Source organism: Erinaceus europaeus, chromosome 17, assembly GCF_950295315.1.
Source record: "Erinaceus europaeus chromosome 17, mEriEur2.1, whole genome shotgun sequence".
Taxonomy (NCBI): domain Eukaryota; kingdom Metazoa; phylum Chordata; class Mammalia; order Eulipotyphla; family Erinaceidae; genus Erinaceus; species Erinaceus europaeus.
Window position 1 is genome coordinate 63,252,531 of NC_080178.1, and position 24,444 is coordinate 63,276,974.

General features: G+C 43.1%; 1 protein-coding gene across 2 annotated transcripts in view; it reads right to left on the bottom strand.

Moving 5' to 3' along the window:
- Window positions 1-1,844: 1,844 nt before the first annotated feature.
- MRPL48 (mitochondrial ribosomal protein L48) overlaps window positions 1,845-24,444 on the bottom strand; it is a 68,656-nt gene continuing 46,056 nt past the window's right edge. For both annotated transcript variants that reach the window (XM_016186901.2, XM_060176863.1), the window contains exons 6-8: window positions 8,639-8,741; window positions 4,588-4,677; window positions 1,845-2,138 (exon numbers count right to left, since the gene is read on the bottom strand). In XM_016186901.2, coding sequence (XP_016042387.2) covers window positions 2,064-2,138; window positions 4,588-4,677; window positions 8,639-8,741 — 268 coding nt within the window. In that variant the 3' untranslated portion in view covers window positions 1,845-2,063. The remainder of the gene's footprint in view (window positions 2,139-4,587; window positions 4,678-8,638; window positions 8,742-24,444) is intronic.

The following is a 24,444-nucleotide window of genomic DNA, read 5'->3' on the forward strand; positions in this document are numbered from 1 at the left end:
ACTATTGGACATTTTCAGAGTCATTCATCCCAAGAAAATGGAATACACATTTTACTCAAATCCACATGGGTCATTCTCAAGGATAGACCATATGTTAGGCCACAAAGACAGCATCAGCAAATTCAAGAGCATTGAAATCATCCCAAGCATCTTCTCAGACCACAGTGGAATTAAACTAACACTTAACAATCAACAAAAGATTAGTAATAGTCCCAAAATGTGGAAGCTCAACAGTATACTTCTTAACAACCTCTGGGTCAAAGAGGAAATCAAGGAAGAAAAATCAAAATGTTTCGAGAGTTCAATGAAAATGAAGACACTATCAAAATATTTGGGACACAGCTAATGCAGTCCTAAGAGGGAAGTTCATAGCTATGGAAGCTCATATTAGAAAACAAGAAAAAGCACAAATAAACATCCTGATAGCACATCTTAAAGACCTAGAAGAAGAAGAAAAAAGGAACCCTAAAGCAACCAGAAGGACAAAAATAACTAAAGTTAGGGCAGAAATAAATAACATTGAGAATAAGAAAACCATACAAAAGATCAACGAAAGTGAATGTTGGTTCTTCGAAAGAGTGAACAAAATCGACAAGCCTTTAGCCAGACTCACAAAACAAAAAAGGGAGAAGACCCAAATAAATCGGATAGTAAATGAAAGAGGAGATATCACAACAGACACCACAGAAATTCAACATATCATGCGAGGCTTCTATGAACAACTATATGCCAACAAGCTAGAGAACCCGGAAGAAATGGACGATTTCCTAGATACCTACTAACTTCCAAAACTAAGTAAAGAAGAAGTGGATAACATGAACAGGCCTATCACAGCCAATGAAATTGAAACAGTTATCAAAAATCTCCCCAAAAATAAAAGTCCTGGGCCAGATGGTTTTACAAATGAATTCTACAAAACCTTCAAAGAAGAACTAATACCTCTACTTTTAAAAGTCTTCCAGAAGACTGAAAACACTGGAATACTCCCTGCCAGCTTCTATGAAGCTAACATCACTCTGATACCAAAAGCATACAGGGACACAACCAAAAAAGAAAACTACAGAACAATATCTCTGATGAACATAGATGCGAAAAAAGGTCACAGCAGCAAATGCTGGAGAAGGTGTGGGGTCAAAGGAACCCTCCTGCACTGCTGGTGGGAATGTCAATTGGTCCAGCCTCTGTGGAGAACAGTCTGGAGAACTCTCAGAAGGCTAAAAATGGACCTACCCTATAATCCTGCAATTCCCCTCCTGGGGATATATCCTAAGGAACCCAACACATCCATCCAAAAAGATCTGTGTACACATATGTTCTTGGCAGCACAATTTGTAATAGCCAAAACCTGGAATCAACCCAGGTGTCCAACAACAGATGAGTGGCTGAGCAAGTTGTGGTATATATACACAATGGAATGCTACTCAGCTATTAAAAATGGTGACTTCACCGTTTTCAGCCGATCTTGGATGGACCTTGAAAAATTCATGTTGAGTGAAATAAGTCAGAAACAGAAGGATGAATATGGGATGATCTCACTCTCAGGCAGAAGTTGAAAAACAAGATCAGAAAAGAAAATACAAGTAGAACCTGAAATGGAATTGGCGTATCGCACCAAAGTAAAAGACTCTGGGGTGGGTGGGTGGAGAATACAGGTCCAAGAAGGATTCAGAGGACCTAGTGGGGGTTGTATGGTTATATGGGAAACTGGGGAATGATATGCATGTACAAACTATTGTACTTATGTTGAATGTAAAACATTAATTCCCCAATAAAAAAAATCAAAAAAAAAAAATTACATAAATACTCCCCCCCATGGGAGGATTGATTTCTCACATATACACATACACAGTATTCATTTTTATTAGATGGAGGAGACCTAGAGAAAGTGGTGACAATTGGCAAGCACTCCTCCACAAAAGAAAAAGCAATATTCCTTGCTGGTAGGATGGGTGCTTATGATACCTAAGGGTCAGGGTCTCCTGCTTAATTCTGACCACACAGAAAAAATCCTTTCCCTTGGCACTCAATATCAGCAGTGCTGGTGTGAGGGACTCTACAATGTACTACTTTAACTTTGCCAACAGTTCTTCTAGTTCTGGCCGAGCTTTGAACCTTCCCTTGAAGTCTTCTTCAGTGTGCTAGGAAGAGAAAAAGAAAAGTGGGGTTTACTGTAGAGCTTCTAATTACTAAAAATACACACAACACCAAAGCATATCTATCATCCACTCTGTAGAGAATGATTTAGAATCAACAAATAAAGAACTAATGTTAAAATGGTGAATCGCAATAGGAACATTTAAAAAATATTTATTTATTTATTTTACCAAAGCACTACTCAGCTCTGGTTTATGGTGGGGCTAAGGATTGAACCTGGAGATTTGGTGTCTCAGGAATGAAAGTCTTTTTGGATAACTCTTATGTTATTATGCTATTCTCCCAGCCCAGATACATTTTTTAAGAGGGAAAGCAACCTGGGAGGTGGCACAGTGGACAAGGTGTTGGACTTAAGCATGAGTTCCTGAGTTCAATCCATGGTACTGCATGTGATGGAATGATGCTCTGGCTCTCCTTCCTTCCCCCATTAATAAATAAATAAATCAGGAGCCGGGCGGTAGCGCTGAGGTTAAGTGCACTTGGCGCAAAGCGCAAGGACTGACGTAAGGATCCCGATTCCAGCCCCTGCTCCCCACCTGCAGGGGAGTCGCTTCACAGGCGGTGAAGCAGGTCTACAACAGGTGTCTTTCTCTCACCCTCTGTCTTCCCCTCCTCTCTCCATTTCTCTCTGTCCTATCCAACAATGACAACATCAACAACAATAATAACTACAACAATAAAAACAAGGGAAACAAAAAGAAAATATTTAAAAAATAAACCTTTTAAAAATATTTATTTCCTTTTGCTGCCCTTGTTTTATTGTTGTAGTTATTATTGTTGATGATGTCGCTGTTGTTGGATAGGACAGAGAAATGGAGAGAGTATAGGGGAGACAGAGAGGGGGAGAGATAGATTGACACCTGCAGACCTGCTTCACCGCCTGTGAAGTTACTCCCCTGCAGGTGGGGAGCCCGGGGCTTGAACCCAGATCCTTAGGCCGGTCCTTGCGCTTTGGGCCGCCTGTGCTTAACTCGCTGCCGCTAGTGCCCGACTCCCAATAAATAAACCTTTTAAAAAATAAAAAAGGAGAGGATGTCAAAATTCTTCATGTACAAAGGAATGTAAGTATTAGACATAGGAACTGGAATATTTCAAGTTAGCATAACCAGAAGCATCCCTGTATATATATCTAAATGAATATATATAGCATTTATTTTTGTTTTGTTTTTAATATTTATTTATTATTTATTCCCTTTTGTTACTCTTGTTTTATTGTTGTAGTTATGATTTAGTTATTACGTTGTTGTTGGATAAGACAGAGCGAAATAGAGAGAGGAGGGGAAGACAGAGAGGAGGAGAGAAAGATAGACACCTGTAGACCTGCTTCAACACCTGTGAAGCGACTCCTCTGCAGGTGGGGAGCCGGAGGTTGGAACCGGGATCCTTACGCCGGTCCTTGCGCTTTCCACTCGCTACTGCCCGGCTCCCAATGCATTTATTTAATAGACTTAAATGAATCCAAAATAATGATGAAGTTTAACGAGCATGAACTCACAATACAGGTTGCTAGTTGAAGCAAATAGCATCAGTTTATCATGGTCTAATGGGGTCGAGCGGTGTGTTACATTAGGTTGAGTGTGCATGTTACAATGGTCTAATATAGCTATGTCATAATAAAGATCATCTTGATAACTGGATTCAAATGTTCACTTATTAGGGGAAGGTTCCTAATGTTTTTCAGGTCAAACTTCCTTCTAGCTGACATTCGTTGCTGAAAAATTCTGTCAGACTACAGTGAAGCCAAAAGATGCATAAATCAGAGCCAGGGCTGCAGTGCACAAGATTCCCTTGCTTGAGACCCCAGAGGTCCTAGGTTTAATCTACAGCAATGGCATGTATCAGAGCTGAACTTTGTTATGGTCTCGTCTCTTCTCTTCTCTCTCTCTCTCTATTTATTTATTTAAATGAGAGTGACATAGAAGGACTATGAGAGAGACAGAGACTAAAGCACTTCACAGTTTTGGCTTATAGTACTGCTGGGGATTGAACCTGGGACTGCAGAGCCTCAGTCTAAAAAGTTTTTTGCATAACCATTATGCTGTCTTTCTAGCTCATCTATTTTCTCTTTTTGTGTCTCTACCTCCCCTGAAAAAAATCCATAAATCTCTCGGAAATACATTTTCTATTTGTGACCACAAATTATATATTTTTTTCCTGCTATACAACTGCCTAAAGGGACAGAATTATTTTGGGATCACCTCTAGCGTCAGGATATGGTGATGAGATCAGCTCCTATGGTCCATAAGCACTATCCCTGATGCCTTAGAAGAGCCAGAAAAAATTATCACAGTAATAACAGTGTGTATCTTTCCTAGTTATTATCTGTGCTAATTATCCATATTTCTCTGTTGGTTCTAAAAATCTCAGAACTTCTCATCCACATTTTTAGCATAAGTGGGCCACCAGGGGGCTTTTTCTCAAACTAGTACCTACCTCTTTCACTGACAGTCTGACTCCTTCAGGAAGATTGCTGTGGATTATTTCCAAGAAAATCTCTGAAAATGTTGCACTCAAACCACTGATCTGCAAAAGGAAAGACGATGCTTTAAGAGAGAACACTGGCTGCCGGGAGCCAAGGCCTTAGCTAAGACTCTCATATAGTCGGTGAGAGGACATTCCGACCATTGAAACTGAGATTACCATCTAGCTGTTTGGAAAGTCGCTCACCCACCTCCTCCCCCACTACCTTAGCAGAACTTCCTCTTTGTTTGTGCATAAATTGTGGCTGCAAAATAAAATTTTCAGAGCTTGATCAGACCTCCTATCTTGCTCTCATTCTTCGTGTCTCTTGTCCCTTCCATTCTCTCGCCCCCTACCCTAGGTTTCCGTCGATAACCCCGCAAGCCGGGGCAACTGGTGGTCAGGTGATTCAGCAAATATGGCATAGACTCAAATGTTAGCTCCAGGAGCCAGCAATATACCTCACTTTGTCAGGCACTTACTTTTTTCTTTTTTTCTTTTTACCAGAACACTGCTCAGCTCTGGCTTGTGGTGTTAGGCCTTGAACCTGAGACCTCAGAGCCTCAGCCATGAGAGACTCTTTGCATAACCATTTTGCTATCTCCTCTGTCCAGTAGGTCACCTACTTTGCGTATACTTGGTTCAGGCTCAAAGTCCCTACATACCTACCATATATAGAAGTGCCATGGTCCCACACCGGGGAAATTCTCATCCTGAGATATCTTACGAAAACCCTACATGTATCTGAAATAAGCAGCCCAAGTGCAAAATCATGTATACATGAGGCCCTGGTCACACACACGCGCGCACACACACACACACACACACACACACACACACACACACAACTTAAATGCAGCTCCAGCAGAGCTAGAGGACCCTTGGGCAGAAGGTTAAGAGAACTGGTTTCTGAGCCTTTTTTTAATGCCTCCAGGGTTATCACTGGTGCTTGTGCCTACACTAAGAATCCACTGCTCCTGGCGGCCATCTTTATTCCATTATTATTGTTGTTATTGCTGCTTTTATTGTTGTTGGATAGGACGGAGAGAAACTGAGAGATGAAAGTATGATAGAGAGGGAGAGAGAAAGACAGACACATGCAGACCTGTTTCATCGCTTGTGAAGCAACTTTCCTGTAGGTGGGTAGCTGGGGGTTCGAACCAGGATCCTTGCACTGGTTCTTGCAATTGGCACTATGTACACTTAACTCAGTGGGCTACCCCCTGGCCTGAGCCTATCTTCTACAAAACTGCTCTTGCAGTTTGCTCTGCTTGTTGACATGATCATGGCCAATATCTGTTCCTGTAAACAATGGATGGGAATCAAGAAGAGAAATTCATCAAAATCACAGAAATCTTCCACAAGAGTCTTGAATAAAAATAGGTGTGAACTGGGAAAATTCAATACTAGTGTGTATGTGGTGGTAGTGTACTCGCTCCCCTTTGTTGCCCTTGTTGTTGTAGCCTTGTTGTGGTTATTATTGCCATTGTTGATGTTGTTCGTTGTTGGATAGGACAGAGAGAAATGGAGAGAGGAGGGGAAGACAGAGATGGGGAGAGAAAGATAGACACCTGCAGACCTGCTTCACTGCTTGCAAAGCGACTCCCCTGCAGGTGGGGAGCCAGAGGCTCGAACCGGGATCTTTACCCCGATCCTTGCGCTTTGTGCCACCTGCGCTTAACCCGCTGCTCTACCACCTGACTCTCTCTCCCTGAAATAACATTTCTGATAACAGTAAAATAACTAAAAGCCACTAGGGAAATAACTCAACTAATAGAGCGCAGGACTGAATGCTTGATCCTCCCAGTTCTATCTCTGGTGCTATATATACTGGAGTGGTACTGTGGCTTTTTCCTTTTTTATTTTTTTAAATTATATTTATTTACTTATTGGTTGGAGACAGCCAGAAATTAAGAGGGAAGGGGGTGATAGAGAGAGAAACAGAGAGACACCTGCAGCATTGCTTCACCACTTGCAAAGCTTTCCCTCTGCAGGTGGGCTTGAAGCCTAGTCCTTGAGCACTGTAACATGTGTATGCAACCAGGTGTACCACCAACCTGCCCCACTCTGGCTTTCTTAATATGAAGCTCTCGGGAGTCGGGCGATAGCACAGCGGATGAAGCGCAGGTGGCGCAAAGCGCAAGGGCCAGGGTAAGGATTCCAGTTCGCGCCCCCCGCTCCCCACCTGCAGGGGAGTCGCTTCACAGGCAGTGAAGCAGGTCTGCAGGTGTCTCTCTTTTTCTCCCTTCTCCCTTCCCCTCCTCTCTCCATTTCTCTCTGTCCTATCTAACAACGATGACATCAATGACAACAATAATAACTACAACAACAATAATAAATACAACAGTAATAAAAATCAACAAGGGCAACAAAAGGGAAAGTAAATAAATAAATATAAAAATGTTAAAAATATGGAACTTTCTTATATGAAAGAAGTAACATTAATTACACTTGGTTTTTTAAACACAGAGTTTAGGGGACCAGTGGAATATCATAGCAGAGGAGTCCAATAGACAACTACATATCACGGTTTACGCTCACCAAGAGGTCAAGACTGGTGATACCTGGGGATTATTAGTGTTTAATAAAGGTCACTGAGACCAGAGTAATGAATGAGATTACAAAGAGGAAAGGTATTACATGAGAAGAGAGAAGAGATGGAGGGGTTAGGAAAGGTACCCTGGAAAGCAATATAACTCAGGAGAAGGTAAGAGGAAGAAAAGTGTAAGGGAGGTGTCTAGCAGGAAGCTCACTTGGGAGAGCACCCTTATCACTACAAATGACCACCCACATTTGGGCACCTGCAGGGAGGAAGATTCATAAGTGATATCTCACTTCTTTCTCGATTTCTGTCTCTGTCTCTCACCTCCTATCTAGACGAAAGACAAAATGGCTGCCCAGAGTAGTGGAGTCATGCAGACACCAAACCCAGGTGATAATCCTGGTGGCAAAATACATTACGGGGCCAGGTGATGGTGCACCTGGTTAAGTGCTCACATAACAGTGCACAGGGACCCAAGTTCAAGCTTCCGGTCCCCACCTGCAGGGGGAAAGTTTCATGAGTGGTGAAGCAGGGCTGCTCTAGCCCTCTCTCCTTCTCCCCTCTCAATTCCTCTCTGTCTCTATCCAATAAATAATTTAAATAAAGTAGAGGAAAAAATTTTTTTTCCTTTTTTTTTTTTTTGCTTCTAGAGTTATCGCTGTGGCTTAGTGCCTGCACTACAAATTCACTGCTCCTGGAGGCTATTTTTTCCCTTTTGTTGCCCTTGTTTATCCTTGTTGTCATCGCTGTCGTTGGTATTGGATAAGACAGAGAGAAATCGAGAGAGGAAGGGAAGACAGAGTGGGAAAAGAAAGAAAGACACCTGCAGACTTGCTTCACCGCTTGTGAAGAGACCTGCAGGTGGGGAGCCCAGGGCTGGAACCCAGATCTTTAAGCAGGTCCTTGTGCTTTGCACCTTGTTTGCTTAACCCGCTGCGCTATGCCCCCCCCCCCCCAAGAGGAAAAAAATTAAAGGGGCCAGGCAGTGATGCACCAGGCTAAGCACACACATTACAGTATGCAAAAACTCAGGTTCAAGCCCCTGGTCCCCATATGCAAGGGGAAAACTTCACAAGTGGTGAAACAGGGCTACAGGTGTCTCTGTTTCTTTCCCTCCCTTCCCAGTTTCTCTCTATCAGATAAATAAATTTTTAAAATTAAAAAAAAACACACACACAAAGCACAAGGACCGGAGTAAGGATCCCGGTTCAAGCCCCCGCTCCCCACCTGCAGGGGAGTCCCTTCAGTGAAGCAGGTCTGCAGGTGTCTATCTTTCTCTCCCCCCTCTGTCTTCCCCTCCTCTCTCCATTTCTCTCTGTCCTAACAACGACAACATAAACAACAACAACAACAGTAATAACTACCACAACAATGAAAAAGCGACAACAAAAGGGAAAATAAATAATTTTTAATTTAAAAAAAATCCAAAAAACAAATTACATAGAAAAGCAAATACATGTCAAGCTTTCTCAGAGTACTTACCTGAACCACTCGTTCATGGGTGGTAAGAACTGAGTCTAGAAACATTTTGCTGCCTTGGTCCTGCATCCTCAATACCTCCATAGTTTTGGTAGGCATCGCATAGCTGTGGGAAGAGCCAGTTATTGAGAAGGTTTCCTTAAGTCATTGACATCACTTCAGTCAAAACAGTCCTGAGTACAGTCACTACTGGATACAGTAACCCCTGGAAACTAGGGCTGTGTATTTTCAGTCAGGGAAAAAGGAATCTCTCTCTTTTTTTTTTTTAACCAGAGCACTGCTCAGCTCTGGCTTATGGTGGTGCAGGGGATTGAACCTGGGACTTGAGAAGGCCTCAGGCACAAGAGTCTGTTTGCATAACCATTGTGCTATCTACCCCTGCCCAAAAGGAATCTCTTAAACCTCTTCCAGTAGTCTCTCAACTCTGCAAGGGAGCATATCATGTTTAGTGCCTTTCTGCATCTCTAATCATACCTAATGCCAATATAACACTCAGAATACGACTCCATGATTAATGAGTATTTGCTACTATCGAAGAATAGCCAGTTCTAGAGCATAAGTCTCATCAGGTATGCACTGGAGGCCAACCTTGGTTATTTCACCTCTTCTGTAGAAATAAGGGATGAAACCCAGCTACCCAGTTGTTCTACAGGATAATTTCTCAAAATTATATACTATTGACATTTTAGATTAAATAACTTTTTTGTGTACGTGCCAGGGATCAAATCAGACCTCAAATACATAAGGCATTGAGCTACACACCAGGTCTAGACCAGATCTTTGTTATAGAATACAGGTGGGGAACACAAGGCCTGCAGGCCTAAGAAATCATGTGGCCTGGCTCTGCTAAGGCAACTGCAGGTAGGACTCAAAATCCAATAAATCTAAGAACTTCTTTTTTTTTTTTTTTGAAACACCAGAGCACTGCTCAGCTCTGGCTTATGGTGGTGTGGGGGATTGAACCTGGGACTTAGGAGCCTCATGCATGAGAGTCTGTTTGCTTAACCATTATGCTATCTCCCCTGCCCTGAACTTCATTTATTTACTTACTTACTGATTTATTTATCTATTTTGCCTCCAGAGTTATAGCTGGAGTCTGGTGCTGGCACTACAAATCCACAGCTCCTGACAGCTATTTTTTTCCTTTCTTTTTTTTTCTTTTTTATTTTAAATGAATAGGATAGAGAGAAATTGAGAGAAGAGGGAAGATAGAGGGGGAAACAGAGAGACACCTGCAGACCTGCTTAGCGTTTGTGAAGCAACCCCCTCTGCAGGTGGGGAGCCAATGGCTCGAACCCGAATACTTGTGCAGGTCCTTGTGCTTAATTGGGTGTACCACCACACGGTCCCAAATTTAAGAACTTTTTCCATAGCAATGTTAAGTGTTAATTTTTTATATTTATTTAATTATGCCCTTTTGTTGACCTTGTTGTTTTATTGCTGCTATTATTATTGTCACTGTTATTGATCTTGTCGTTGTTGGCTAGGACAGAAAGAAATGGAGAGAGGAGGGGAAGACAAAGAGGAGAGAAAGATAGACACCTGCAGACCTGCTTCACTGCTTGTGAAGCGACTCCCCTGCAGGTGGGGAGTCAGGGGCTCGAATCAGGATCCTTACTCCAGTCTTTGCGCCATCTGCGTTTAACCCGCTACGCTGCTGCCTGACTCCCAAGTGTTATTTTTTAATATTTATTTATTTATTTTCCCTTTTGTTGCCCTTGTTGTTTTTTATTATTGTTGTAGTTATTATTGTTGTTGTTACTGATGTCGTCGTTGTTAGATAGGACAGAGAGAAATGGAGAGAGGAGGGGAAGACAGAGAAGGGGAGAGAAAGACAGACACCTGCAGACCTGCTTCAGCACTTACGAAGCAACTCCCTGCCAGTTGGGAGCCGGGGGTTTGAACCGGGATCCTTAGGCTGGTCCTTGAGCTTTGCACCACGTGTGCTTAACCCGCTGCATTACCGCCCGACTCCCCCCAAGTGTTAATTCTTAAGTTCATAATTTTGTATGGCCTGTGAATGATATTATAAATATTCAAATAGCCCTTGGCAGAAAAAAAGGTTCTCGGGGCCAGGCGGTGATGAACCTGGCTAAGCACACACATTATACTGTGCAAGGACCCAGATTCAAGCTCCTGGTCCCTACCTGCAGGTGTCTCTTTGTCTTGCTCCCTCTCTATCTTCCCCCCTCTCAATTTATCTCTGTCTCTATCCCATAATAAATAAATAAAATAAAATAAAATAGCAAAAAAGGTTCCTTGATCGCCTGGGAGGTGGTACAGTGGAGAGAGTGTTGGACTTTCTAGCTTGAGTTCAATTATCAGCATTGTATGTGCCAGAATGACACTCTGGTCTGTCTGTTTCTCTCTTTCCCTCCATCCCTCCCTTTCATTAGTAAATAAATTATTTAAAAGGAAAAAAAAAACTTCCCCATCCACCTCTATCCCATCCCTGTTCCACCCTGTTCATAGACAGTGGCCTATGCATTCCTAATTTCTTTCCACCAGGTGTCAATTGTGTCTCCCATATGGTGGTAATCAAAATTATCTCTAAACATTGTTAAATATCCCCAGATTGAAATCCATTGTTGTAGAGCCTGTTTACTATAATCAGCTTCAGCAGAGTTACATGATGCTGTGAAAAGAACACTGGATTTGGGGTGTTCACTCTGTCACCTATAGGCAGTATTTATTTAACTAAACATAAACACGATTTTATATTTATAATAGTATATCTTTGCTTTTTTTAATTTATAAAAAAATTAAAAGGCTTCAGTTTTCTCCTGTATAACGGGGATGACAATCTAGACCTAGATGCATGGACTGCTGTGAGAATCAGATACAGTGATCAGATAAGACTGACAGCTACTCAGACATATGTCATCAGTGATGAATTCATCAAAGTGCAGGTAAATGGAATAACAACACCAGAATCCCTGAATTTTCATGCTTCACAAAGCTTCAGTAATTAATGGCAAGAGGCATGACTTCTACAAAAGTACCTCTATAGGGGGTCGGGCAGTAGCGCAGTGGGTTAAGCGCACATGGTGCGAAGTGCAAGGAACAGCACAAGGAACAGCATAAGGATCCTGGTTCAAGCCCGTGGTTCCCCACCTGCAGGGGTGTTGCTTCACAGACGGTGAAGCAGGTCTGCAGGTGTCTGTCTATCTTTCTCTCCCCCTCCTCTCTCCATTTCTCTCTGTCCTACCCAACAATGATACATCAATAACAACAATATAACTACAACAATAAAATAACAAGGGCAATAAAAAGAGGTTTGGCATAATGGAAACTGGATTAGAGAGGGGCCAGGCAGTGGCACACTTGGTGGAGTGCACATGTTACTCTATGCAAGGACCTAGGTTCAAGTTTCTGTTCCCCACCCACAGGGGGAAGCTTCATAAGCAGTGGTGGTATACCTCTTTATCTCTAGCTCCCCTTTCCCTCTCAATTTCTCTATCTAAAGTAAATAAATAAAATATTTATTAGGATCCCAGTTCAAGCCCCCGGCTCCCCACCTGCAGGGGAGTCGCTTCACAGGCGGTGAAGCAAGTGTGCAGGTGTCTTTCTCTCCCCCTCTTTGTTTTTCCCTCCTCTCTCCATTTCTCTGTCTTATCCAACAACAAACAACATTAACAATGGCAATTCATTTTCTAGCGTTTGCCAACAATGGCAATAATAATAACCAGAACGAGGCTACAACAAAAGGGGGGAAAATGGCCTCCAGGAGCAGTGGATTCATGGTGCAGGCACCAAGCCCAGCAATAACCCTGGAGGAAAAAAAAAAAAAAGAAAGAAAGAAAGAAAGAGAAAAGCAACAGCAAAAATGGATAAAATGGCCTCCAGAAGCAGTGGATTCATTATGCAGGCAGGCACTGAGCCCCAGCAATAACCCTGGGGGATGGGTAGAGGAAAAGAGAGAGTGAGAGAATGGATTAAAGAATGATAGTCCTGGGTGAGGGTATTATAGCATAATGGTTCTTCTAGCGTTTGCCCTTCTTCCGTAGCCAATCAACAGCATCAGGTTGAGCCTGATGTAGTTTCGAGACCTCCTTTGAATCTGGAGAGGTGGCAGTCGTTGACTATGTGGGTCATAGTCTGTCTGGAGCCGCAGGGGCAGTTCGGGTCGTCTCTGGCTCCCCAGCGATGGAACATAGCGGCGCACCGGCCATGGCCTGTTCGATAGCGATTGAGGAGGGCCCAATCATAACGTGCTAGGTCAAAGCCAGGTTGACGCTTGCAGGGGTCTGTGATGAGGTGTTTGTTCTTTACCTCAGCTGACTGCCAACTCTGTTTCCAAGAGACTGGAACAGAGAAGTTCAGTGTAGGCGTAGGAGACCAGATTGGGTGACGAGACGTCAAGCGTTGGACAGGGTGGGCGAAGATATCCGCGTAGATTGGCAGGTGTGGTCGAGCGTAGACGTGGGAAATGAACTTAGATGATGCCGCATCCCGACAAATATCTGGCGGGGCGATGTTGCTAAGAACTGGCAGCCATGGAACCGGGGTGGAACGGATGGTTCCAGAAATTATCCTCATGGAAGAATATAATTTGGAATCGACCAAATGGACATGGGGGCTACGGAACCATACTGGGGCACATAATGGTTATGCAAAGAGACTCATGCCTGAGGCTCCAAAGTCCCAGGTCCAATCCCCGCACCACCATCAGCCAGAGCTGAGTAGTGAGCTGGTAAATAATACTAATATTAAATCCCTGGCAGCACATGTACTAGAGTGATGTCTGGTTCTTTCTTTCTGTCCTCCTATCTTTCTCATTAATTAATAAGTAAAATCTTAAAAAAATAAAATAAAATAAATGAAGACTGACCAACCAACGTGGTAGTATGCATTTCATTCTTCTACAGTTACAAACATTTACACAAGAACCTGTTCTGTCCTATGCACTCTGGTGAGATAAAATATGCTGTCTATGCTTTAAAGGAACTTGCTAAGACTGTTTTTGAGAGACAGGAAGTAAACAAATATCAGCACGACAAAGGCAAGAAGAGGTATGTACTGGACTCTATGGAGACAAAAAGAGAAGTGTGGGGTACAGGGAAAGTTTCACAGGTGAAGCAATGTTTTATCAAGTTGTGAAGAATGAGCATAAGTGTTTGCATGGAGGGCATTAAAAAAATGCAGCAATACCTACAAAGGCAAGAAGGTCTTAAAGACTCTCAAAGAGAATCAATAGAAAAGCCAGACATAACTTGATAAAGAAACAGTGAGAACTCCAGTCTTTTCAAGGTAGAAAAGGCACCGGCATGGTTAGAATACAGATAATTTTTCTTTTGTATTTGTACTTTCCAAATTTTCTCCAAAGAATCTTACCTTGGTTTTTAGGTAGTAAAAAAAAATAAGAGCGGAGACATGAAATCACCAAGGGCCAAGGAGACAACTCAGTATGTTAGAGCACTCACTAAATTTGCACACCTAAGGGTCCAGTTTCAGTCCCTGGCACCGCCAGAATTGAGCAGAGCTCTAGCCCATAAAATTAAATGAATAAACTCTTATTTTAAAGAAAAAACTGACTTTTAATTAAAAATGAAATCACTGGGGACCAGACAGTAGTGCACTGGGCTAAGCACACGAAGTACGAAGTGCAAGCACATGTTCAAGGACCCCAGTTCGAGCCCCGGCTCCCCACCTGCAGGGGTGGAGGCTGTCACTTCCCAAGCAGTGAAGCAGGTCTGTAGGTGTCTGTCTTTCTCTCCCCCTCTCTGTTCTACCCAGAACAATAGCAATAACAACAACAATGATAACAACTACGACGATAAGGGCAACAAAAGGGGAAAAAAAAGAGAAAAAGAAAGAGAGAAATTATTGAATTGTAACAGTTAACATGACAAAAATAGTGCTACTTTGGGACTATCACCTGGGAAGTGACACAAGGGAGCATTCTGGAGCATGAAGTAACTTGGACCTCATGAACTTTAAGTTATACTACCATTTAAAAATATCTAAGTGGATGAGAGAGAGAGAGAGAGAGATTTACTCCATTACTAATGAGAGAGAAAGAACAAGAGAGAGCCAAAACATCACCCTACCTACCACATGTGAGCCTGGAGATTGGACTTGGGACTCCATAGCTTCAAGTCCTCCTGAGCTGCATAAATGTTTTTTTTTTTAAATATTTATTTATTTATTTATTCCCTTTTGTTGCCCTTGTTGTTTTATTGTTATAGTTATTGTTGTTGTTGATGTCATCACTGTTGGATAGGACAGAGAGAAATGGAGAGAGGAGGGGAAGACACAGAGGGCGAAAGAAAGAGACACCTGCAGACCTGCTTCACCACCTGTGAAGCGACTCCCTTGTAGGTGGGGAGCTGGGAGCTCGAACCGGGATCCTTACACCAGTCCTTGCGCTTTGCGCCACGTGCACTTAACCCGCTGCACTACCGCCCCACTCTTTTTTTTTTAAGAGAAACACTGCAAGGAGTGATACTTTCACTCTCCACAGAGCTCAGGGACTGGGTCAGTTTCAAGCTTGGAAGCTGCTCTAAGAATAAGGATGCTCTCTCTGCAGGCATCTGCTCAGCAAGGAACCTAGGCAATTTCAGGTACCCACAGGAGAGACCTCCTTTCCTGGGTAAGTTGCAGCTGTAACGATTCAAGCCATTTATAGAACAACAGCTAGCACAATTCTATCTCAAGGTCAAAGCTTTACAGCCCAATTCCAGAGGGGAAAAATAGATCAAGATGAAATGAAAATCATAAGAAAAGAAAATCATTTCATCTCTAAAAAGCTGAAGAGTAAGAATGTCTAATATGATGTTCTGAACACCTCAATCAATGAAGAGAAGCAAGTTGCTGAAAACGAACACTTCGTTATGCTCTGCACTGCTCTGAACAAAGAGTCAGGGAAAAAAGCAAAGGCTAGCAATGGAAGAGGCTCTAGTACTGTGGTGTTCGCAAAGTATTGGGCGGGGAAGCATAAGGTAGCAAATAATTTATTCTGTTATTCTAGGAATCATTCCACACCTACTGGAATATAATCCAAGACAACAAATAGTGCTTACTATGTGTCAGCAGCTGGATAAGGCCTGAGGGCTAGCTTTCTGGTGGAGAACATTCCTGGCCTTACAGAGCTTAGTGTCTAATAAAGGAGACCAATAATAGTCAAACATTTACAAGAGTAAGGAATGAATTAATTATAAAAGAGAAGCTACATATCTTTTCATTCTCCTAAGAATAAATCATAAGAACCTAACTTAATGAAGTCCTTTTTAAGAAGTGGCATTTAAGATGAAGTCTAGAAAAAAAGTTGGAATTAGAAGGGCTAAGAGCATTCCATGCAAAAGACCTTAAGGTGGGAAGAGACAAAACCAAAAGTCAGTATAACCAGAGAAAGAGAGAGGAAAAAAGAAGTGTGAGCTGAGAGGAGAGATAAGCCCAAGCTATGAAGCACCTAGCAAGGCACGTGAGGAATGTTTATTTTGATTATAAAGGAATGCGAAGCCACAGAAAGATTTTTAAGCATGAAGCATATGATCATAGTTCCATTCTAGAAAGATCACATTAAGGGTTGTGTGGAGAACCAGCTAGAATCAACTGAGAATTTGGAGGTCAGAGAGAGGGGCTCAATCCCAATATTGCCATCTATTAGACATCTTACTACAGGCAACTTTCTATTGTGTTAATAATAATGGCAGGGGAGTCAGGTGGTAGTGCAACGGTTAAGAGCAGGTGATGCAAAGCACAAGGACCAGTGTAAGGATCCTGGTTTGAGACCTCGGCTGGCTCCCCACCTGCAGGGGAGTCGCTTTACAGGTGGTGAAGCAGGTCTGCAGGTGTTTATTTTTCTCTCCCCCTTTCTGTCTTCCCCTCCTCTCTCTATTTCTCTGTGTCCTATCCAACAACAATGACATCAATAACTACAACAATAAAAAACAAGGGCACACCAGATCACATCAAATCAATGGGGTTTGCAGTCAACAATTTTTATATCCCTTCCCCATATTAGGGAGCTACTCTCTTCCCTGATCCAGCTTTCTGGTCCTTTTACCAGCCATGACACCATCTCCCCGGTCAATAACTTGGATCAACCTGCATATCAGATTTCAGGCTCAGGGGGAAAAAAAACCAAAAAACTAGTATAGCCACAGACCCTTTGGAGTATAACTAAAATATGTCTACTAGCTATCTACAAAATGGAGCACCCGCCAACACTTTATCTTCACTATTCCAGCCTTTAGGCCCACAATTGGTCAAAAATTTGTTTGGCTTTGTATGTTAACTCTCTTTTCAACCACCAGGTTCTAGATGCTAGCATGATGCCGACCAGACTTCCCTGGACAGACAATCCCACCAATGTGTCCTGGAGCTCCGTTTCCCCAGAGCCCCACCATACTAGGGAAAGAGAGAGACAGGCTGGGAGTATGGATCGACCAGTCAATGCCCATGTTCAGCAGAGAAGCAATTACTGAAGCCAGACCTTCCACCCTCTGCCTCCCACAATGATCTTGGGTCCATACTCCCGGAGGGATAAAGAATAGGAAAGCTATCAGGGGAGGGGATGGGATACAGAGTTCTGGTGGTGGGAATTGTGTGAAGTTGTACCCCTCTTATCCTATGGTTTAGCTAATATTTCCTTTTTTTATCTTTATTTTTTGTTTCCTTTTTATAAATAAAATAAATAAATAAATACAAGGGCATAAAAAATAAATAAATATTTTTAAAAAATCTTTTAAAAAATAAGTAAACAGAGACTGGGCTGTGATGTATATGGTGAAGTACATATGTTAAAATGCTCAAGGACACAGATTCAAGCCCCCAGTCTCCACTTGCAGGAGGATAGCTTCTTGAGCAGTGAAGCAGAGCTGCAGGTATCTTTCTGTCTCTCTCACTTTCTTTTTTTTTTTTTCTTCTTTTCGTCCTCCAGGGTTATTGCTGGGCTCGGTGCCTGCACCATGAATCCACCGCTCCTGGAGGCCATTTTTTTCCCCCTTTTGTTGCCCTTGTTGTAGCTTCGTTGTGGTTATTATTATTGCCCTTGTTGACGCAATTCGTTGTTGGATAGGACAGAGAGAAATGGAGAGAGGAGGGGAAGACAGAGAAGGGGAGAGAAAGATAGACACCTGCAGACCTGCTTCACCGCCTGTGAGGCGACTCCCCTGCAGATGGGGAGCCGGGGGCTCGAACCGGGATCCTTAACGCCGGTCCCTGCGCTTTGCGCCACATGCGCTTAACCCACTGCGCCACCGCCCGACCCTCTCTCTCTCATTTTCTATCTCCCTTCGCTTTCAATATCTCTCTGTCCTCCCAAACAAATAAATGAATAATAAATAAATAAACATTATCATAGAAAAAAAAAAACCTGAGAGCCAGGAGATAGTGCACCCAGTAGAGCACACATCTTATAATATGTGAGAATTCACATTCAAACCCCTCATCACCCCCCAAGGAGTACTATACAATGAGGAACTTCATGAGTGAGAGAGGCATTGTAGTGTTGCACCTTCTCCCTCCCTGCCTCCCTCTCTGATTGTCTCTCATCCTCTACCTGAAGAAAAGAAAAGAAAAGAAAAGAAAAGAAAAGAAAAGAAAAGAAAAGAAAAGAAAAAGGGACAAAAACACAAAACAACAAAAATGCTCACTAGGGAGTCTGGCAGTAGCGCAGCGGGATAAGCACACGTGGTGCAAAGCGCAAGGACTGGCATAAGGATCCCAGTTCAAGCCCCAGCCCCCCACCTGCAGGGGAGTCGCTTCACAGGCAGTGAAGCAGGTCTGCAGGTGTCTATCTTTCTCTCCTTCTCTCTGTCTTCCCCTCCTCTCTCCATTTCTCTCTGTCCTATCCAACAATGACATCAACAATAATAACTATAATAACAACAACAAAAATGCTCACTAGGAGCAGTGTGATGCTCTGGTAGCAAAATCTTTGTTATTTCCTGAGTGGAAATATTAAATTACATAGTGGGAGTAGATAGCATAATGGTTATGCAAAGAAACTGTTATGCCCAAAGCTCCAAAGTCCCAGGTTCAATTCCCTGCACCACCATAAGCCAGAGCTGAATGGTGCTCTGGAAAGAAAGAAAGAAAGAAAGAAAGAAAGAAAGAAAGAAAGAAAGAAAGAAAGAAAGAAAGAAAGGAAGAAATATTAAATTATAGACCAGAAAATGCTCACCAGGCAGACCCTTGCTGTGTGAGAGGTCCTAGTTTGAGCTCTTACACTATATGGGAGCACAGTAAATGGCACTGAAGGAAATCCATAGAAGGTGAAGCAATGATGTGATGTCTTGCTTCTACCTCTCCTGTTCTCTTTCTCTCTTCCCTTCTCTCTCCCTCTCTCTCTCTTTAAAAAAAATAAATGGGGGGGGAGGTGGTGGCACACCTGGCTGAGCCCACAAGTTACAATGCTCAAGGACCAGGGTTCGAGCCCCCAGTCCCCACCTGCAGGGGGGATGCTTTGCAAGTGGTGAAGCAGTGTTGCAGGTGTCTCTCTGTCTCTCCCTCTCTATCACCCCTTTCCCTCTCAGTTTATGGCTGTTTCTATCCAGTAAATAAAGTAAAGATTAAATAATAAATAAACAAACAAATAAACAGGGCTGGAGAAACAGCTCACTTGGATAGCGTGTTGCTTTTGCCATGTGCATCATCAGGTTCGAGGCCAGCTCCCACTGCAGAGAACGAAGCCTCAGTCCTATCTTATCTTTTTACTTATTTGTTATTGGACAGAGAAAGAGAAATAATTAGAGGGGAGGGAAAGAGATAGAGAGACACCTGCAGCCCTGCTTCACCACTCAGGAACCCCCAACATGGGAACCAGGAGCTTGAACCTGGGTCCATGCTCACTGTAATGCATGGGCTTAACCAGGTGTGACACTTCCTGCCACCACCACCACCCCCCCCACTGTCTGTCTGTCTATCTGTATGTATATCTATCATCTTAAATAAAATCAAATAGGTCCAGCAAGGCCACTCAGTAGTACCACACATGCACAAGGTACTGAATTCATTTCCTGGTACCTCATAAAAGAAAATTTTAGGGGGCTGGGCAGTAGCACAGCAGGTTAAGTGCACATGGTATAAAGCGCAAAGGACCAGAGTGAGGATACCAGTTCGAGCCCCCAGATCCCCACCTGGAGAGGAGCCACTTCACAAATGGTGAAGCAGGTCTGCGGTGCCCGACTAGCGTCGCCGGAGAGGGAAGAGACCAGGAACTCGTGGCTGAGCGGGAACACTGCAGGTGTCTGTCCTTCTCTCCCCCTCTCTGTCTTCCCCTCCTCTCTCCATTTCTCTCTGTCCTATCCAACAATGACCACAACAATAACAACAACAATAACAACAACAACAACAATAAACAAGGGCAACAAAAAGGAAAAAACAGCCTCCAGGAGTAGTGGATTCATAGTGCAGTCACCAAGCCCCAGCAATAACCCTGGAGACAAAAAGGCCAAAAAAAAAAAAAAAAAAGAAAGAAAGAAAGAAAGAAAGAAAGAAAGAAAATTTTAGGAGGCAGGTAGTAGTGCATCTGGTAATGCATACATATAGTGCACAAGGATCCAGGTTCAAGCCCCCTGTTCCTACCTGCAGGAAGGAAGTTTCACAAGTGGTGATGCTGTGCTGCAGGCGCCTCTCTCTCCCTCTCCACCTCCCCCTTCTTTCTTAATTTCTCTCTATCTAAAATAAAAAAGGCAACGCAACGATTGACACCTCAACATGCTTCACCTCAGACTGTGTCCAGAGACTTCACGTGTGGAATGACAACCCTTCAGCTTCATTATTCGGGTGAGACCTTTCCTTTCATAGTATACTCTAATTCCATCTCAGGTGGTTCACTTTCTAACAAAGTCCTAAAACCAGGATAGATATACACCAGTTTCTGTGAGAGAGAGCTTATGTTCACACGTATCCATAAACTACTGCAAAATATATACCTGAAAGCAGAAGTACACTAGAGTTTGCAGTGAGTACCTCCCTAACACTTCCTCTCCACTATTCCAAGCTTTGGGTCCATGATTGCTCAACAATTTGTTTGGCTTTGTATGTTAACTCTCTTTTCAATCACCAGGTTCCAGATGCCACCAGGATGCTGGCCAGGCTTCCCTGGATTGAAGACCCCACCAATGTGTCCTGGAGCTCAGCTTCCCCAGAGATACACCTTACTAGGGAAAGAGAGAGGCAGACTGGGAGCATGGACAGACCAGTCAACGCCCATGTTCAGCGGGGAAGCAATTACAGAAGCCAGACCTTCTACCTTCTGCAACCCTCAATGACCCTGGGTCCATGCTCCCAGAGAGATAGAGAATGGGAAAGCTATCGGGGGAGGGGGTGGGTTATGGAGATTGGGTGGTGGGAATTGTGTGGAGTTGTACCCCTCCTACCCTATGGTTTTGTTAATTAATCCTTTCTTAAATAAAAAAATTAAAAAAATAAAATTAAATAAAATGAAAAAGGAAGAGAGAAGAAAGAGAGAAGGAAAGAAAGAAAAAAAGAAAGAAAGGAAGGAAGGAAGGAAGGAAGGAAGAAAGAGAGAGCTGGTGGTGCACCTGGTTACTGGTTAAGCTGATGGTGCACCTGGTTACTGGTTAAGCTGATGGTGCACCTGGTTACTGGTTAAGCACTCACATTACAGTGTGCAAGGACCTAGGTTCAAGTCCCTGGTCCCCACCTGCAGGAGGAAAGCTTCATGAGTGGTGAAGCAGTGCTATAAGTGTCTTTCTGTCTCTCTCTCTTCCTTCCCCTCTCAATTTCTCTATCTCTATCAAATAATAAATATATTTAAAATTTTTTAACTTTTTAAAAAGTATTTATTTATTTTCCTTTTTGTTGCCCTTGTTTTTTTTTTTTTAATAATTGATGTGGTTATTATTATTACTTTTGTCATTGCTGTCATCGTTGTTGGATAGGACAGAGAGAAATGGAGAGAGGAGGGGAAGACAGAGAGGGAGAGAGAAAGATAGACACCTGCAGGCCTGCTTCACCACCTGTGAAGCAACCCCCCTGCAGATGGGGAGCTGGGGGATCGAACCGGGATCCTTACGCCGGTCCTCAAGTTTCGAGCCATGTTCACTTAACCCACTGAGCTACAGCCTGACCCCCTTCAAAAAATTTAAGGGGCCTGTGGTGGCGCACCTGGTTGAGCGCACATGTTACAGTGCACAAGGACCTGAGTTCGAGCTCCCGGCTCCCACCTGCATGTGGAAAGCTTCATGAGCGGTGAAGCAGGGCTGCAGGTCTCTCTCTGTCTCTCCCTCTCTATCTCCCCCATCCTCTCAATTTCAGGCTGTCTCTATCCAATAAGCAAATAAAGATAATTAATTTTTTTTTTAATTGTGGTCCAGGAGGTGGTGCAGTGGATAAAGCATTGCATTCTCAACCATGAGGTCCTGAGTTTGATCCCTGGCAGAACATGTACCAGAGTGATGTCTGGTTCTTTCTCTCCTCCTTTCTCATGAATAAATAAATAAATTTTATATTTAAAAAAAGCTCAAAAAATTAAACATTTTAAAAAAGAAAGAAAGAAAAACTTAAGGTTCTGGAAATTTAAAACACAATTTAGGGAGTTGTTCCATTGTAGTTGGTATATCACTCCATATTTAACTCTTCTGGCAACTACTAAGAAATTCCTCCTAAATCCTGACAGCTGAAGGAAGCTCCTCACTGACGATTAATAATATTATTTACAAAGTGTTTACCACGTTTCAGTGTCTCTGCAAAGTGCTAGTATATACTGTCATATTTATTTTCCAGAACTCAAAGAAATAACAAAACCATCATCCCCACATTTACAGGTAAAAAAGTAGGTTCAGAATTTCCCAAGGTCATATTGCCAATAACAGCTAGAACTAAATTTTTTGTTTGTTTGTTTTTGCTTCCAGGGTTATCAATGGGGCTTGGTGCCTGCACTTCGAATTCACTGCTCCTGTGGCTATATTTTTTATGATTTTTTTTCCCTTTGATAGGACAGAGAGAAGTTGAGAGGGGAAGGGGAGATAAAGAGGGGAGAGAAAGATACCTGCGGACCTGCCTCATCACCTGTGAAGCAACCCCCCTGCAGATGGGGAGCCGGGGGCTCGAACCAGGATCGTTGCACCGGTCCTTGTGCTTAGAACTAAAATTTGAGTGCAGTCATTTTGATTCCAGAGCTTGCAATTTTATTTTATTTTTATTTATTTATTTTGCTTCCATGGATATTGCTAAGGTTCTGTGCCTGCACTATGAATCGACTGCTCCTGTGGCCATTTTTTTCGATTTTTTTCTCCTTTGATAAGACGGAGAGAAATTGAGAGGGGAAGGGAAGATAGAAATGAAGAGAGAGAGGTCCGGGAGGTCGCGCAGTGGATAAAGCATTTGACTCTCAAGCGTGAGGTCCTGAGTACAAGCCCCGGCAGCACATGTACCAGAGTGATGTTTGGTTCTTTCTCTCTCTCCTCCTATCTGTCTCATTAATAAGTAAATAAAATCTTAAAAAAAAAAATGAAGAGAGAAAGACAGACACCTGAAGAACTGCTTCACTGTTTGTGAAGCGACCCCCTGTATATGGGGAGCCTGGGGCTGCAAAGGGGATCCTTGAACAGGTCCTTGCTTCAGTACTTTGTGCGCTTAACCAGGTGTGCAACTTCCCAGCCCTCCAGAGCTTGTAATTTTAACCATTTATTTATTTATTTATTTTATTTTTCTCTCTTTTGTAAAAATATTTATTTATTCCCTTTTGTTGCCCCCCTTTTTTAAAATTGTAGTTACTGATGTCGTTGTTGTTGGATAGGGCAGAGAGAAATGGAGAGAGGAGGGGGAGAGAAAGATAGACACCTGCAGACCTTCACTGTCTGTGAAGTGACTCCCCTTCAGCTGGGGGGCCGGGGGCTCGAACCGGGATCCTTACGCCAGTCCTTGCGTTTTGCGCCACCTGTGCTTAACCCGCTGAGCTACAGCCCAACTCCCTTTTTTCTCTCTCTCTCTCTTTTTTTTAATATTTATTTATTCCTTTTTAAAAATATTTATTCCCTTTTGTTGCCCTTGTTTTATTGTTGTAGCTATTATTGTTGCCGTCGTTGGATAGACAGAGAGAAATGGAGAGAGGAGGGGAAGACAGAGATGGGGAGAGATAGACACCTGCAGACTTGCTTCACTGCCTATGAAGGGACTCCCCTGCAGGTGGCGAGCCAGCCGAGGTCTCGAGCCAGGATCCTTACGCTGGTCCTTGCGCTTTGCGCCACCTGAGCTTAACCTGCTGCACTACCGCCCGAATCCCTATTTATTTGCCTGCTTATTTATTTATTTATTTTTATTTTTGCCTCCAGGGTTATTGCTGGGGCTTGGTGCCTGCACTACAAATCCACTGCTCCTGGAGGCCATTTTTTTCCATTTTTGTTTCCCTTGTTATTACTATTATTGTTGTTCTTGTTGTTGTTCTTGGATAGGACAGAGAGAAATGGAGAGAAGAGGGGAAGACAGAGAAGGGGAGAGAAATACAGACACCTGTAGATTCTGCTTCACTGCCTGTGAAGCGATGCTCCTGTAGGTGGGGAGCCGGGGCTTGAACCGGGATCTTTACGCCGGTCCTTGCACTTCGTGCCATGTGTGCTTAACTTGCTGCGCTACCACCAGGCTCCCAATTTTAATAATTTATTACTCAAAGTATGGTCCATAGTCAATTTGATTAGCAAACTGCTTTTAGTCCATGATAAAATAAGAAATATGGTGGTCCAGGAGGTGGCACTGTGGATAACGCATTGGACTCAGACCGGAGTTCAATCCCTGGCAGCACATGTACCAGTGTGATGTCTGGTTCTTTCTCTCTCCCCCTACCTTTCTCATTAATAAATAAATACAATTTTTAAAAAAGCATGCAGTGGTCCGGA